Source organism: Pituophis catenifer, unplaced genomic scaffold (genome assembly GCF_029215685.1).
Source record: "Pituophis catenifer annectens isolate HBS135680 unplaced genomic scaffold, rPitCat1.0.hap2 SCAF_1, whole genome shotgun sequence".
Taxonomy (NCBI): Eukaryota; Metazoa; Chordata; class Lepidosauria; order Squamata; family Colubridae; genus Pituophis; species Pituophis catenifer.
Window position 1 is genome coordinate 114,836,150 of NW_027256881.1, and position 16,849 is coordinate 114,852,998.

At 41.2% G+C, this 16,849-nt stretch overlaps 1 protein-coding gene across 1 annotated transcript in view; it reads right to left on the reverse strand.

Moving 5' to 3' along the window:
* BCKDHB (branched chain keto acid dehydrogenase E1 subunit beta) overlaps positions 1-16,849 on the reverse strand; it is a 53,825-nt gene that overhangs the window by 26,733 nt on the left and 10,243 nt on the right. The window contains exons 6-8 of the mRNA XM_070932885.1: positions 16,589-16,697; positions 11,643-11,740; positions 11,208-11,318 (exon numbers count right to left, since the gene is read on the reverse strand). Of these exons, the coding sequence (XP_070788986.1) occupies positions 11,208-11,318; positions 11,643-11,740; positions 16,589-16,697 (318 nt within the window). The remainder of the gene's footprint in view (positions 1-11,207; positions 11,319-11,642; positions 11,741-16,588; positions 16,698-16,849) is intronic.

A 16,849-nucleotide genomic window follows, 5' to 3' on the forward strand; every position in this document is an offset into this window, starting at 1 on the left:
ATAAGACTCAGTAATTCCTCCATCATACTTTACCTTCATCACAGACTGGCATTTATAGAGTTTGTTTTAAATACTCACACAGGTCTCTCAAATTATGTTTATAAAACAATTTTTTTCCGAACGCCATCACTCTGCTAAACAAATAATTTCCTTAACACTGTCAAACTAGTTACTAAGTCTGCATTACTATTAATCTTCTCATCGTTCCTATCACCCATCTCCTCCCACTTATGACTATATGACTGTAACCTTATTGCTGGTATCCTTAAGATTCATATTGACTGTTTCCTAATATGTTTTGATAGCTTATTTGTTCCCTATGACTATCATTAAGTGTTGTACCTTATGATTCTTGACAAATGTATCTTTTCTTTTATGTACACCGAGAGCATATGCACCAAGACAAATTCCTTGTGTGTCCAATCACACTTGGCCAATAAAGAATTCTATTCTATTCTAAAAAAACAAGTCTACATCTATAACTTGTTCGAGGGAGTGAAACAGTATAATTTATTCAATAAAAATGTAAAAATTGTCCCCAAACAAGGTATTAAAATAATTGCCTAGCCCTAGAGCAATCTGAGCCTAGTCCTTATGCTGCAATTCTTAACACATTCACTTGAGATTAACTTCCAGTGAACTCTAGAGTTTACTTCTGAAAAGCACAGATAACAGTGGTTTGTCAGAGACTTGAAAAGCACGCCCAAAGAGTTAAATTATATATATGATTTAAATATAGCCAGGAATTAATGGACAACCAGAACAGAGGTGCAAGTTAATTTCATTAATACTATTCCTTAATATCAAACCACCCACCCATCCAACAGAATAAGGAATCCCAGCACCCATATTTCCACAGTGATTATGATTCTAAGTAGTAATGTACACAGAAAGATATTTTAAGGGGAAAAAAATGCACTCATAACTCATGAATTGGAATATAATCCAATCCTTTGAAGTTCTAGAAATTCTTAGCCCAAAGAAATATGAAAGACAAATACAAGGAGGCAGCCATTTTCTTTGCCCACAACTTCATTTTAACACTATCTAGGATGAAGTAGAAGAAATCGTTAGCTGTCAATTCGGCAATAATATCATGGCTATTCTCTGAGTGAGGCCTCATATTCTTGAGTGATCATTAAGGAAGGCTAATTATTAATATGGATAGTCATTCCTTCTTCATATCCTACTTATTACTGAATAGAGCTAATTATCTGTATGCCATTCTGTAAAAAAAAAAAAAATCCAGTACTGTATAAATTAACTTGGAAGGAGCAGGGTATTTGCTTTTAAAAAATGCCTTTTCCTAAGATTCAAGAATTAAGGAACAGATTAAAAAGAAAAGGTGCTGAGCCATTTAAATATTGTCTCATGCCACAGAGAGCTTTAAAGGCTTTGAACTTGCACATGGAAGCAAATCAGGAGCCAGTGTAGCTTGCGAAGCAGCGGTGTAAGATGGACCATTCTAGGGGCCCCAAAGACTGCTTGTGCTGCCACATTCTGCACTAGCTGAAGCTTCTGAATGCATTTCAGGGATAATCCCATGTACAGCACGTTGCAATAGTCCAGACAAGAGATGATTAGGGTTTGAGTGACTGAACGCAGAGAGCTTTGATCCAGGAAAGGCTGCAGCTGATATACAAACCCAAGTTGTACAAAAGTTCTCCTACCCATGACTGTCAGCTTCAAGCAGGAATCACAAGTACAGGAGATCCCCTAAATTGCAAACTCAATTTGAACAGGTTAGGGCCACCCTATCCAGAACTAAAGATGAGAAAGATCTGTATCTTGAAGCTCCATGCACCCAAAGCCACTCAGCCTTGCCAGGGTTCAGTAGTAGCCTGGATATGGTTATGGTTAATAATTATGGTTCGGTTTTATTTGCCTCAAATTATAGGTGTCCGTTTTATTTCATCTTTACACAGTCTTAATCAGTAAATAATGAATGTATATATTTATAAAATTGTTAGTCTTATTTGTTATGCTTTACAGAATGATTTTCAGTATGTACAGAATGATTTTCAGTATTGTATTTTGATAACCTAAAGTTTATTATGAGCAGTTGACTAGAAAAGAGGTTTACATTAAAAATAAAACAAGGCTTACTGGTTTTATTCCAATATCCAAGGCCTATTCTCTCACACTCTCTTCTTAAATCTTGAAACATTCCTATTCTGTTTTGGTTTTCCCTATAAGGCTTTGGGGGCTTCACTTTACCCTCTTCTTTCTCCACCATGTTACCATTCCTCGTTTAAATGCTTCTGCTACAGGTCAAAAAAGGATAGGAACTACTATTTCCTTTATATTTTAGGCACAATTGTTGTCCTCACAATTTTCATTCTCTTTTACACTATTCTTAATTGTAGTCATTCCTACCTCTCCCTTTTCAAATTCCTTTCTGTAAATGTAAAATTTTACTGTGGTTAAACACTTTTCTCTTTAATTGTTCCTTTCTTCTTTTTCTTTTTTAATAGTCTTTATTGATACTGGATAGTTATTTTGTTTTTCCTCCTCCAGAGAAATTCAATTTTCTTAAAAGTGTCTCTCACATTCTAATGTCTTCCATTCACTTAATTTTCCTTTTGATTATCCAACTCAATCCTCTCCTCCCATTTTTTGTTGGCAACCTCTGTGAGAATCAAGCTCTCACTTGACTTTTTTTTATTGTTTTATTATTTTAACCCAAGCACTGCAAATCTAACTTAAATACTACGCATGCATTTTGTCTATCAACATAATGAACTATAAACCAATATATTAGTACTAGTTCATCTGATTTATGTACTTGCTTTATGTACTTCTTGAAGAATCAGTTATTTCACAATGGATAATGACCCCAAAATATGTTATTCAAGTATATACAAGACTAAAAAGATATGGGTAATAACTTAATTCCTTGGCATGACAGACAACTTATCTTTAAAAAAAAGAACCGCATCATCTAGAACAGCGGCCCCGAACCTTTTGAATACTAGGGACTGGTTCCCTGGAGAGAGGTTTTTCCGCGGACCGGAGGGGGTGTGGTTTCATGTGCTGCCTGAATCCCGCAGATGGGGCTTCGTTTGTTTGCACAACCCAGTTTCTGGCATGCCATGGACCAATGCTGGTCCAGAGACTGGAGTTTGGGGACCTCTAATGTAGGACAAAGATATGTGACTGCAAATATCCAGGCAACCAATAGGAAGAAGCAAAGAGGTCTGTGTTGTGACTCTTTTGCCTGGATTTTTCCAGCCCAGAAAAATGGTAGCCCCATGACGCTGGTGGTGGTGATGATGAAGGTAGTGATAAATCTGTGATCTGCAGTTGAAAGCAACTATATTTAGCAAATGTAGGACATGTTTTCAGATCATAATCACAGAAACTTTGAGTCTGATCAAAACAGACTCAACTGAACAGTGAATTTCAAAATCTCAAATGTCAACAAGAGATCCGAGATTGATGTTCAAATTCCTTAAAAATGCAGGCTGATGAAAAATGTATTTCGTGATAGAGAGCCGATTCTGCTGTGCCACCTGCTTTGTGGAACATGATTCCCTGGAGATGAGATTGGCCTTGAGTCTGTTGGTTTATTGTAAGGCTCTGAAGACAGGCATTGGGATTCAGGAGTGTAATAGAGTCGGTACACTGGTTGTTATGAAGAATGAGTTTATTTTAGCTGTTTTATAGATCTTATGTTTTTAATATGCTTTTATATTTTTTTACTCATTTTTAAATTGTATTGTTCTTTTTGTTGCTTTCGTTTTTGTTTCAATTTTTTGTAAGCTGTCCACTATAAGCTGAGATGGGTGGCTATATAAATTTAGGTAATATATAAACTGATGCACACCTAAACTGTTTAAGAACAGTTCCTTTGCTTCGAGAATAAAAAAAGGTGTTGATATATGAAATTATAAATGAAAAAGAATAGAAACTATAGTACACAATTCTATATTTCTCTATTAATTAATTTACATCTCATTTTTTCAGTCTAAGTACTAGAGGAAAGAAAAACAAAAATTTGATTTTGCATTGCTAGAAGAGAGAACGCGATTAATCAATTAATCTTCCATTACACATTGATTTTTGGGATAATTAATTTAAAAAGTGTTAAGAGAATGTACAACAAATACATAGAAAATTGCCACATTACTTTTAGCTACACAAATTCTTCTCCCTTTCTATAGTTTTATATATGTCTAGATTTAGGGGAAAACCTCAATTCTTTCCACACAAAAAACCCAATATGAATAATATTGGTAGAAAAAAATGTCACAATAATTATCTTACTTTCTCATACATAAGTTGTTACAATACTTATCTTATTTATACTGTATGTATGCCTAGCAAATACTACACATTAAGATCATTAATATTCTCTCAAAAATTGAAATTTGCTCTGTAAAATAAAACAAGTAACAAAAACACAAATACTATCATCACATTTACAATTCAAAAATATACCAGAAAAAAATTTGCAAATTTACATTTGTGATTTTGTAGAAAGTTATTCATGCCCTGAACTATAAGAGTTAAAATAACACTTCATTCTGCAATGTTTTCCAATTCCCACAAATCAACATAGACTCAGCAAAGCTTAAATTGTGTTTAGCTTACTTATGTCCATGAATTCTCTTATAAAAAATAATAATAATAATAATAATAATAATAATAATAATTTTATTTCTATACCGCCCTTCTCCCGAAGGACTCAGGGCGGTGTACAGCCTATTTAAAAACACAAAAAACACGACAACAATTAAAATTTAAAATCATTAAATAATTAGGCTCCAATTAAAATCCCAGAAATTTAAAATACCCCAATTTAAAACATTATGTTAATAGCCCTGCCTGGCGGAACAACAGGGTCTTCAGAGCGCAGCGAAACACCCGGAGGTCGGAAATCTTTCGTATTTCGGGGGGCAATTCATTCCACAGGGCTGGAGCTCCCACAGAGAAGGCCCTCCCCCTGGGTGTCGCCAGCCGACATAACTTGGCTGATGGCACCCGGAGGAGACCCTCTCTGTGGGAGCGAACTGGTCGGTGGGAGGCTATTGGTGGCAGAAGTCGGTCTCGAAGGTACCCGGGTCCTATGCCATGGAGCGCTTTAAAGGTGGTAACCAACACCTTGAATCGCACCCGGAAGACCACTGGGAGCCAGTGCAGCTCGCGCAGGAGGGGTGTCACATGGGCACAACGGGTTGCACCCATAACCACCCGCGCGGCCGCATTCTGGACCAGTTGGAGCCTCCGAGTGCTCTTCAAGGGGAGCCCCATGTAGAGAGCATTACAATAGTCCAACCGGGAGGTGACAAGGGCGTGAGTGACCGTGCGCAAGGCGTCCCGATCCAGAAAGGGCTGCAACTGGCGAATCAGGCGAACCTGATAAAAGGCCCCCCTGGCCACGGCCGTCATATGCTCTTCTAAAGACAGCCGTGCATCCAGGAGGACACCCAGATTGCGAGCCCTCTCTGTGGGGGGCAAAGATTCACCCCCAATAGTCAGCGATGGCACCTGCTGACCATATCGGGGCGCCGGAAGCCACAGCCACTCGGTCTTGGAGGGGTTGAGTCTGAGCCTGTTCCTCCCCATCCAGGCCCGCACGGCCTCCAGGCAGCGGGACATCACATCAAGGGCATCGTTGGGGTGGTCTGGGGTGGAGATGTACAGCTGAGTATCGTCAGCGTACAGATGACACTTCACCCCGAAACCACGGATGATCTCACCCAGCGGCTTCACATAAATGTTGAACAGGAGAGGCGAGAGGACCGACCCTTGTGGCACTCCCCATGCGAGATGCCTCGAGGTCGACCTCTGTCCCCCTGCCAACACAAACTGCGAGCGGTCGGAGAGGAAGGAGGAGAACCACCGCAAAACGGTGCCCCCTATTCCTAACCCCCTCAACCGCTGCAGCATGATACCATGGTCGATGGTATCAAAAGCCGCCGAGAGGTCTAATAGGACTAGGACAGAGGAGCAGCCCCTGTCCCGAGCCCTCCAGAGATCATCCACCAACGCGACCAATGCCGTTTCAGTGCTGTACCCCTGCCTGAAGCCCGACTGGTACGGGTCTAGATAGATAGCTTCATCCAGGTGCCGGGGAAGTTGTCGTGCCACCACGCTCTCAACAACCTTCGCCACAAAACGAAGGTTGGAGACTGGACGATAGTTGGCTAATTCAGCCGGGTCCAGGGAAGGCTTCTTGAGGAGGGGCCTCACTACCGCCTCTTTCAAGGCGGCAGGAAAGGCACCCTCACTCAGAGAAGCACTTATAATCCCCTGGAGCCAGCCTCGTGTAACCTCCCGGGAGGCCAGCACCAACCAGGAGGGACACGGGTCCAATAAACACGTGGCGGCACTAATCTTACCCAGAACCCTGTCCACATCCTCGGGAGTCACAGGATCAAACTCCTCCCAGATAACATTCTCAAGACCTGCCCTCGTCTCCTCCCGTGGACTCATCCAGTCGGAGTCCAAGCCATCCCGAATCCGAGCGACTTTATCGTGCAGGAATTGCACAAAATCCTCAGCGCGACCCTGCAAGGGATCTTCCCGCACTCCCCCCCGGAGGAGGGAGTGGGTCACCCTAAACAAGGCGGCTGGGCGGTTCTCTGCAGATGCGATAAGAGCGGAAAAGTGGTTAGACCTTGCCGCTTTTATCGCCACTAGGTAGGTCTTGATATAAGACCTCACCTGTGTCCGGTCGGAATCGGATTGGCTAGTCCTCCAAATGCTCTCTAGGCGTCTTTTCCGACGCTTCATCTCTCTCAGCTCCTCAGAAAACCAAGGAGCCAGTTGAGATCGGCATCGGGTCAGAGGCCGCAAAGGCACGACGCGGTCCAAAGCTCCAGCGGCCGCCCTTTCCCAGGCGGCCACCAGCTCTTCAGTCGAGTCGTGTGCTAGGGTCTCAGGACACGGCCCAAGCTCCGTCAGGAACCTTTCGGGTTCCATCAGGCGCCTGGGACGGAACCATCTAGTTGGCTCCGTCTCCCTGCGGCGGGGGGCGGCGGTAGGAAAGTCTAGTTGGAGGAGCGAATGATCTGTCCATGACAAGGGTTTAATATCTAGGTCCCCTCTACCAAGATCATTCAACCACTGACCAGAGACAAAAATCAGGTCCAGAGTGTGTCCCCCTATGTGAGTGGGGCCTTGAACTAACTGGGTCAGGTCCATGGCCGTCATGGAAGCCATGAACTCCCGAGCCACCTCTGACGCCTCACCCGCGGATGGAAGGTTGAAATCCCCCATGACAATAAGTCTGGGGGTATCAACCGCCACCCCGGCAATGACGTCGAGTAGCTCGGGCAGGGTCGCTGCCACGTGGCAGGGAGCCAGGTACGTAGTCAGCAAACCCATCTGCACCCCACGGCCCCACTTTACACAGAGGGACTCACATCCGGCTATCTGAGGAACAGTGGTCTCCCTCGGACAAAGACTTTCCCTAATAATCACCGCCACTCCCCCACCCCTCCCCTGGGCCCTTGGCTGATGAAATGCACGGAAACCTGGCGGGCACATCTCAACGAGGGGGACCCCCCCCTCCTGGCCCAACCAGGTCTCCGTGATACCTGCCAGGTCCGCACCCCCCTCCGAAATAAGGTCACAAATGAGGGGGGCTTTATTAACCACCGACCTGGCATTACACAACATCAGCCGCGGACCCAGGGCCTGAGACTCTACACAACCCAGGACACGAGTCACGCATCGGGGGCCGGAGTGCGCAATCGCTCGTAAACAGCGTATGCGCACCCCCGACACTTGATATGGCCCCCTGCGTCCGTCATACCTGCCCCTCCCACTCATTATTTCAATTTCACAGCCCTTCCTGTCATCCCCCTGCTTCCCGGTTGAATTTCCTTTCGCGACCCTCCTGCTGCAACTAATCGACCCATCATCCCGCTCGGTTGCTATCTGGACCCCCCCAGGTCCGCTTTTACAACCCCCCCCCCCTCCCTCCCGGGTCCCCTTAAAATTTTTTTAAAAAATTTTCCTAAAAAACCCCTCAACCCCCTCTTCGCTACATGCCATCTCTCGGGGTTCCAAAGCCCGTCATCAAGATAGGCCCTCGATAATGTGGAGGGCCAGGCCTGCGAGAGGGGGGAGTCTCGTGCCAATGGAATCACAAGCTAAAATGGAGAATAGGGAACAAGAAAAAGTTGGTTTCACTGCCATCATTTACAAAGAAAAAAAAGTCTCAAATATAAATGTCATCCCATGTCAAAAATTAAAAAAAAGCAAAGAACCTCTTCCTACCCGTAATCATACATTTTTAAAGGGCTTTAGGAAGCTTCCATCATCTAGTGTTTCTGGAATACAGCAAACTTAGGCACATGACTAAATTGTAGCAGGCACCTGCCAATTTTTGTTCACCATAAATCAACATTTGACCAACTGTTACATGTATCTCTATCAAATTTAAAAAAAACAACTTCTGTAGAAAAATCTGGAAGAAAATGACAACTTGAGATGAATGCAGACATACTTTTATAGAACTAAATTATAGAATTACCCAGTGTTTTCCCTTTTCATTCTTTGGAGAAACCTAGAATTAAGAATATAATTATAACTACAAAACAGGCTAAGAATTTCAACTAATATACTCTGAGTAATGTTGAGCTATGGGTTTGGAAGCCTTTTGATGTCAGAGATGCTCCACCTTTTGAGTCCAGACAATGTGACACTTCCCCATGCAGAAGAGGTTTATAACTTGAGGGATCCTCTGGGCTCACAGGACCAACTTGAAGAGCAGGTGGCAGTTGTGACTTGGGAAAATCTTCACCTTCTGCTCTAGTTAAGAGCCTTTTCTATCTGCTTATAGCCACAAATGATTTAATCAGCTCTTGTTAGGATTAGTACCACAAAGCTCTTACAAAAACCTTACCTAGTCTAAAATGCAATGGCTCATCAAGTGATGAAGTTCTACATCACCTTAGGGAACACAGGGACAAGCCCTCTCAATCACTTTCTTCCTTTTGGGGCAATTCTGTTCTCCCTAATATCAGGTTTATTCATATTCTAAGCCAAAATATGAAATCCTGACTTTTCATTAGTGCATTCTGTGAGCTCAGCCAGTCTTGTTTGTGAGCCATGGCTGTAGATTAGCATTATATACAGGTAGTCCTCGGGTACAACAGCACCTTGGGCCCAGATTATTGCCACTAAATATTGTAGTTGTAAAGCAAGGTATTGCATGGCTTAGCAAAGTCAATCCAGGCAGTCCCAGTTGTTATTCTAACTCCAGGACACATAGGTCATTAAGTGGGAAGGAAAGGGAATCCCAGGTAAGAAGCCCCCCTCCCCCATTGCAACCAGAAGGTGGGGGAGGCCCTGGGAGGCCCAGCATAGGCTATCTGTAAATTGAGGGTGGGGGCGATACAGGTTTAGCACAAATTCAGAAAGACTGGGGGAAAAGAGTGTGGGCTGCATGGGTTTATGTGTGGAAATGCAGGGGAGCCTGGAAAAGAGGGCATGGTATGCATGTGCATGAGTGCAGGGAGGTCAAGGGTGAAGGTGCTGGTGGGTGCATATATTTGTACAAGTGGAGGAAGGCCCAAAGGAGGAGGATGCTAGTGGGTGTATGTGCATGAAAGAGAGTGCCTGCAGGAAGCTAGCAGAGAAAGTCGGCAACAGCAATCATGTGACTGCAGATGCTTGCAAAGGGTCATAAGGAGCCTGAGTGGCACAGCAGACTAATGCTACTGTTAAAGGTAGTATTTGGCTTCCAGCTGCCTGCAATTACTGCGAGTTCAATTCTCACCAGGCTCAAGGTTGACTCAGTCTTCCATCCTTTCTAAGGTAGGTAAAATGAGGACCCGGTTTGTGGGGGCAATAAGCTGACTTTGTATAAAATATACAAAAGTATGAAGGCTATTGCTTAACGCCTTGTAAGCCACCCTGAGTCTCCAGAGAAGGGCGGCATATAAATAAATAAATAAATAAAAGTGCGGGCTGGTTGCCAAGTGTACGGATTTTGGTCATGTTGCTGCGGGCTAGAACTTTGAGAACCAGTTGTCAATCCCTTTGTGCCATGCCATCATAACTTCAAACAGTTGCTGAACAAATTCAAGAATTGCCTGTTGAGTTTGGAATTGGATTCCATATTTACTTAATCATAATTAAGGAAATCATGGTTAGCACTACAACTGGATCCAGCCCCTGATTTATCTCTATTGAAAAAGAAAGCACATTTCTAAATCAACAGTACTGACTTATTTCATCTGACAAGGACATTTCTTATTACAAAGAATTTCAAACAACCTTTCTTAGATAGGAAGATATGTGGAAGCAATCTGTTATGGTACAGAATACAATAAAATTTAAATTCACTGAAATAAAATGCAATAGATGGTAAAATGTATTCTGTTTTTTTTTTAATATAACTTTGTTCGAATTAATACTCAGTACACACAGATAGCTATCAGTTTGAAAAGTATACTCATGATCTACAGATGTCCTAGTCATTATTATCTTGAGATTTGATAATATATTACTAACATCAAATTATTGCAAAAACAGTTCAAATTATGAAACGGAAATTAAATACTCAAATTATTTTTGGGGGGAAAAATAGAATCAGCTTTTAGAAAATAAGTCAGTAAAACATGTAAAACTCAGATTTAATTGATCTAACAGAGACCTCTAGTGGTAGGAACATGATTATACTATTTGTAATTTTAGAAAAAACAACACTGTAACAAATGTCTAGGGTTCTCCCAAAGGTGTTTTTTTCAAGAGGCACCTGGACTTTCTGCTTTTTCTTTGAAGATGCTTCGCTTCTTCCAATCCCTCTTCAAAATCTACATTCAATATTTTTCCTAAGCATTTGGTTTCCTTAGACCAGTGTTTCTCAACCTTGGAAGCTTGAAGATGGGCGGACTTCAACTCCCAGAATCCCCCAGCCAGCAGCGCTTCAAAATCTACATTCAATATTTTTCCTAAGCATTTGGTTTCCTTAGACCAGTGTTTCTCAACCTTGGAAGCTTGAAGATGGGCAGACTTCAACTCCCAGAATCCCCCAGCCAGCAGCACTGGCTGGGGGATTCTGGGAGTTGAAGTCCGCCCATCTTCAAGCTACCAAGGTTGAGAAACACTGCCTTAGACCATAGATTTCCATATACAAACAACAAAGGTTTGTTCAACATATCTTGTTATCAATCTTATATATTACTATAATTAGATCATTGTAACAGAGTTTGATTAAATGGATATGTGGACACGATATGTGCACTTACCTTGCACACAGTCTCTGCATCCCAAGGCAAAATTGTCTTCAAATCAATTATTTCACAGGAGACTCCTAATTTTTCTTGTGCCATAACTGCTACCTCTTTTATGACATGAACCTAAACATTAGGAGAAAGCATGCAATGAACTTTTAAATCTCATAAATTTCAACAAAATTTAAGTCTCACTAACATTCTGATTTTAATCCTATCTATTTGGGTCTTATTTAATTTCCATCACTTTCGTTAGAAGAATATTCTAGAATATTTACATGGACGCATAATGGAGGACCGAACAAAACAGAAATATCTGATGAAGTGATCACTTCAGATAGCAACACTATCCAGATAAACATGGCAATAAAGTGATAATGGTAAAATAAGTATTAGGAAGTAATAGTAGGAACTAGTAAGAAGTATCAAATCCTAACAAATCTTACTCACCTGAGTACCCCAAGCCACTAAAGTTACATCGCTTCCATCCTGAAGCACTTCTGCTTGAGACAAAGGGATGGAGTAAGGCTCCACAGGGACTTGTTCCACTGAATAAAAAGAAAGCAATGAAGTTTATAATTTGAGTATCTAGAACAGAAATACGGAACTACAACTTCTAGCAGCCCCAATTAGCGTGTATGTAGTTGAAGGATGCTGGCAAAACCTGAAGGGACAGCATGTTCTCCATTCCTTCTGGAAGGTATCTAAATTTAAAGCCATAGCTGTAACAGAACTCATAAGGGAAGTTCCATTCTGAAGAATCAGAAATAATAATAATAATAATAATAATAATTTTATTTCTATACCGCCCTTCTCCCGAAGGACTCAGGGCGGTGTACAGCCTATTTAAAAACACAAACAAAACAATGATATAAAATTTAAAATAATTAAATAAATGGCTCAAATTTAAAACCCCAATAAATTTAAATACCCCAATTTAAAACTATTGCATTGATAGTCCGGCCTGGCGGAACAACAGGGTCTTCAATGCGCAGCGAAACACCCGGAGGTCAGATATCTTACGAATTTCCGGGGGCAGTTCATTCCACAGGGCTGGGGCTCCCACAGAGAAGGCCCTCCCCCTGGGCGTCGCCAGCCGACATAACTTGGCTGACGGCACCCTGAGGAGACCCTCTCTGTGGGAACGAACTGGTCGGTGGGAGGCTATTGGTGGCAGAAGACGGTCTCGGAGGTACCCGGGTCCTATGCCATGGAGCGCTTTAAAGGTGGTAACCAACACCTTGAATCGCACCCGGAAGACCACCGGGAGCCAGTGCAGCTCGCGCAGGAGGGGTGTCACATGGGCATAACGGGTTGCGCCCATAACCACCCGCGCGGCCGCATTCTGGACCAGCTGGAGCTTCCGAGTGCTCTTCAAGGGGAGCCCCATGTAGAGAGCATTACAATAGTCCAACCGGGAAGTAACAAGGGCATGAGTGACCGTGCGCAGGGCGTCCCGATCCAGAAAGGGCTGCAACTGGCGAATCAGGCGAACCTGATAAAAGGCCCCCCTGGCCACGGCCGTCATATGCTCTTCTAAAGACAGCCGTGCATCCAGGAGGACACCCAGATTGCGAGCCCTCTCCGTGGGGGGCAAAGATTCACCCCCAATAGTCAGCGATGGCACCTGCTGACTATATCGGGGCGCCGGGAGCCACAGCCACTCGGTCTTGGAGGGGTTGAGTCTGAGCCTGTTCCTCCCCATCCAGGCCCGCACGGCCTCCAGGCAGCGGGACATCACATCAAGGGCATCGTTGGGGTGGTCTGGGGTGGAGATGTACAGCTGGGTATCGTCAGCGTACAGATGACACTTCACTCCAAAACCACGGATGATCTCACCCAGCGGCTTCACATAAATGTTGAACAGGAGGGGCGAGAGGACCGACCCTTGCGGCACTCCCCATGCGAGACGCCTCGAGGTCGACCTCTGCCCCCCTGCCAACACGAACTGCGAGCGGTCGGAGAGGAAGGAGGAGAACCACCGCAAAACGGTGCCCCCTATTCCTAACCCCCTCAACCGCTGCAGCATGATACCATGGTCGATGGTATCAAAAGCCGCTGAGAGATCTAATAGGACTAGGACAGAGGAACAACCCCTGTCCCGAGCCCTCCAGAGAAATCCAGTGGCAACATATGAAGATAAAAATTAATTCACTTGTGTCAAGTGCAATTTATTATTAGTTGAAGCTATGAGTGCAGAAAATAAAAAATAAATCCTGGAGACATAATTTAGGAATTTCTTTTGAATCAGAAAACTACTTCTAGCAGAACAACATATGATTTACTGAAAAACTAAACCACAATTAAAAGTTGGATGAAATCCAAGTTTTGGGGAAAAGGAAGCAATAACTAAAACTCGCTCAAATTTAGCTGGCTGACAAGTGCTCTTATAAACCAAAAAAATCTGTTTGTATTCACAATTATTCGGATATATTGCAGTAAAAACCAAACAAAATTAAAAATACAGATAATCCAACAAGATCCCATTTTCGCAAGCACAATTGGCCTTCTCTATGACTGTATTATAGTTCAGCCTGAATAAGGGCGTCACAATAACAAGAAATTAAGCATATGCATGATATGTACTAATATGACAATTTATGAATGGGGGTACAGATCTAACAGCAATGGCAGAAGGCCAGCAGTGATGGGGAAGCTGTCTAACATAGTGCCCTATTTCTGATTAGTTATCTGCTGAACATTTATGTACATGTAAGAGATGGATACAGAAATGTATCTACAAAAATGTATCCATAGAAACAACTTCCTCCAATTTGATAGTTTTTAAAAGCCAGTACCAACTCTCAACTGAATTATATGCTTCCCCTCCTCTCAACGTCATTCTACTATAGAAGAGGTATTCCTCCAACTAGTTTCTTGGGGCTCACGTACTAAACTTTCTCAGTCAAAACATTTTACGGCAATCTCCTAATCTTTGGAGGTGTTTTTCAGGGATGCAATGGTTGGATCAAATTTTCACTGAACCGCCATACTCTATTTACTATTCAGGAACCAAAACTAGTTTAACTTGGGTTAAAGTACAAAATTATTTGAGTTTCCACTCTTCAGAAATCGAGGAAATGGGAAATGAGATCAAGATCTTATATTTTATCTAGTACAGTCTACAAAGATTGTGTTTATTCTTTGTATGTCATAAGTTTACAAATTGAAGTCCCTGTACTCACAATCTGCATCCTTCTTTCAAGTCAATCTTGGGCTTGGAGGGACATATCCAGTCAGACTTCAAGTGAATTTCCCAAATCCCTTGATAGAATTCCCTGATGAGATTATGCCTTATTGCATAATTGCATTTTATGAAAGTGCACAAGAGTTGGCATTTAAAACTCCACTCCCTACACTTGTACAATTCATCCACAATTCATCCCTACCTTAACCATACTGACTTCATATAGTATAAGGTCACTATGAAGCATACTGATGTCTATCCCAATATACTAACATTTCTGCTATCATGGTAAATCCGTAGACAACCTATTTCTTCGTTGTAAGCATTAAGAATGTAATTGTCACTCAGTCTCTTGATACAGTAAAGCTATAGGAGACAATTAATAATCTTTGGGAAAGAGCCTATTCATATATTGAAGAAAATGTCCTGTTTAAAAAATATTAAATTGGCAAATATTATAAAAAGCAACCATTGCAAGATTCTAGTTCTTACTATGAAAAGCTGTTAGTAAATGCACTAGCTTTTTAGAATGTTTAGAAAAAGTTACTTTTTTCTAACTTTCACATAATTTACCTTAAGTGTTTTCAATTGTTTTACATTTGTTATTTTTCTTAAACTTGTTTGCTTTGCATATTTTGTGTATCTTCTATTTAGACTAACATTCTCACCATCTGGAAACATTATAAAGGCTTGCATTTATAATTGTCATTTTCATTCAGTTCTTTAAATATTTTGTGAACACTTAACTATAAATATAGATATACAGCTACAGCTATATATATAGACATATAAATATAGGAAATATAGGAAACAGAAAATATTTTATATTTCATTTATACTAATAAATGTTATTATTCGGATACATAAATCTTTATCCTGATACGTTAACTATGCTGCAATTGCAAGATATTCATTCACAGATACTTAGATAAAGACAACTGCTAATTCATGCATGTTGCAGTATATGAGTTTTAATTCTATTAAACCTTAATTGTAGTAGAAAAACATGTGTATATCTTGTGACAGGATATTTTGAACACTGATTGAAAAACTGGTTGTTTTTAATCTTACTTGCCATGTCACTATAACAACCACTGATGCAAATCATTTATTTCTATACTATTTATGTCATAAAAGGTGGAATTAAATGAAGCTGAAAAGGTCATAAGAACAAATTCTCCGCAAGAAATTTAAACCTGATAATGTCAAGATGACTCATCTTTTCCTCTAAGTACCACTATTTACTTTTGAATCATTGAACAGTTCATTTGAAAACCCTCTATTATTTAAAGTTTAATTTCTGAAAAACAACGGTCATGTTTGAATAGAACAGTTTCTCAATACCCTAAATTTGTGCTAAAATCATAAGAATGTCTTTATAATGTAAGTTACCTGTCTTACATAAATCAGTACTGTTCAACAATAAAATCCCACAGCTATTTAAGGAGGTCAGAAATATATGCACCTTGCCATAATTTCTACATCTCACAAGCTAGGGAAAGAATTTTGGTTGAATGCAGATTCAGCTTAACTCAATGAAACCAACTATAAATTATCAGTTATAACTACATGAGCTATTATAACTTTGGGGGGATTCAGTTTTATTTTCCTCTTTCATTTGACAGAAGTTAGGGATATGAAGAATATTCAAAAAAATGAATCTTTCCATGCACAGAATAGCTATTTTTCGGTAGTCAATAATCAAACCAAAATTGGAGTGGAATGGTTTGTTCATGCATTGAACAAAACTATTTTCATTTTGGTAGCAATGGTATGGGGAAAAAGAAGACAAGGAAAAAACAACAAAGTCATCAGAAGTTGAAAGGAGACACAGGAGAAAGGGAAGTTGCTTATAAGGCTGGGGAGTTGGTGGGATAACCTGCACTGGACACTGAAGGGAGGCAGGGGACAGTTCATATCTGAATTGAGATTCCATGCTTGTTTGTAGCCCACAGTACAACAATGACTTTATAGTGCTAGAAAATGCACTGCAATATTTGACCAACACTAAATATAGTGAGAAGAACTCTTCAATCAACAGGATGGTCAATTATTAGATATGGTTAGTAATTCTGCAGTGAGCAATTTATGATTGAATTAGATGATACACTGTCTGTTCAACTCATGTATCCTATGTTTCTACCATCATGTGAATAAATAAGATGTAGGTTATATTTTTTTACCTTGAATACAATGAGAAAAAATTTACCTGCTGCTCTGTACATTATTTTAGGTTCAAAGAATATGCAAGGGTTTTTATCTTCTATACATGACAATAACAGTCCCTTCGCTTCAATAGGTCCTCTTGGAACAACAATCTTCAAGAAAATGAATACATAAACAAGTTAGAGAGTATCTTGACTAGGAAAAATATCAAAAGTAACAAATAAACATTGTTCCAAGGGATAATTTCCTATTTCAAATTATCCCATTATGACAGTGAAAAGATGCTAAATGAATGGCAAGGACA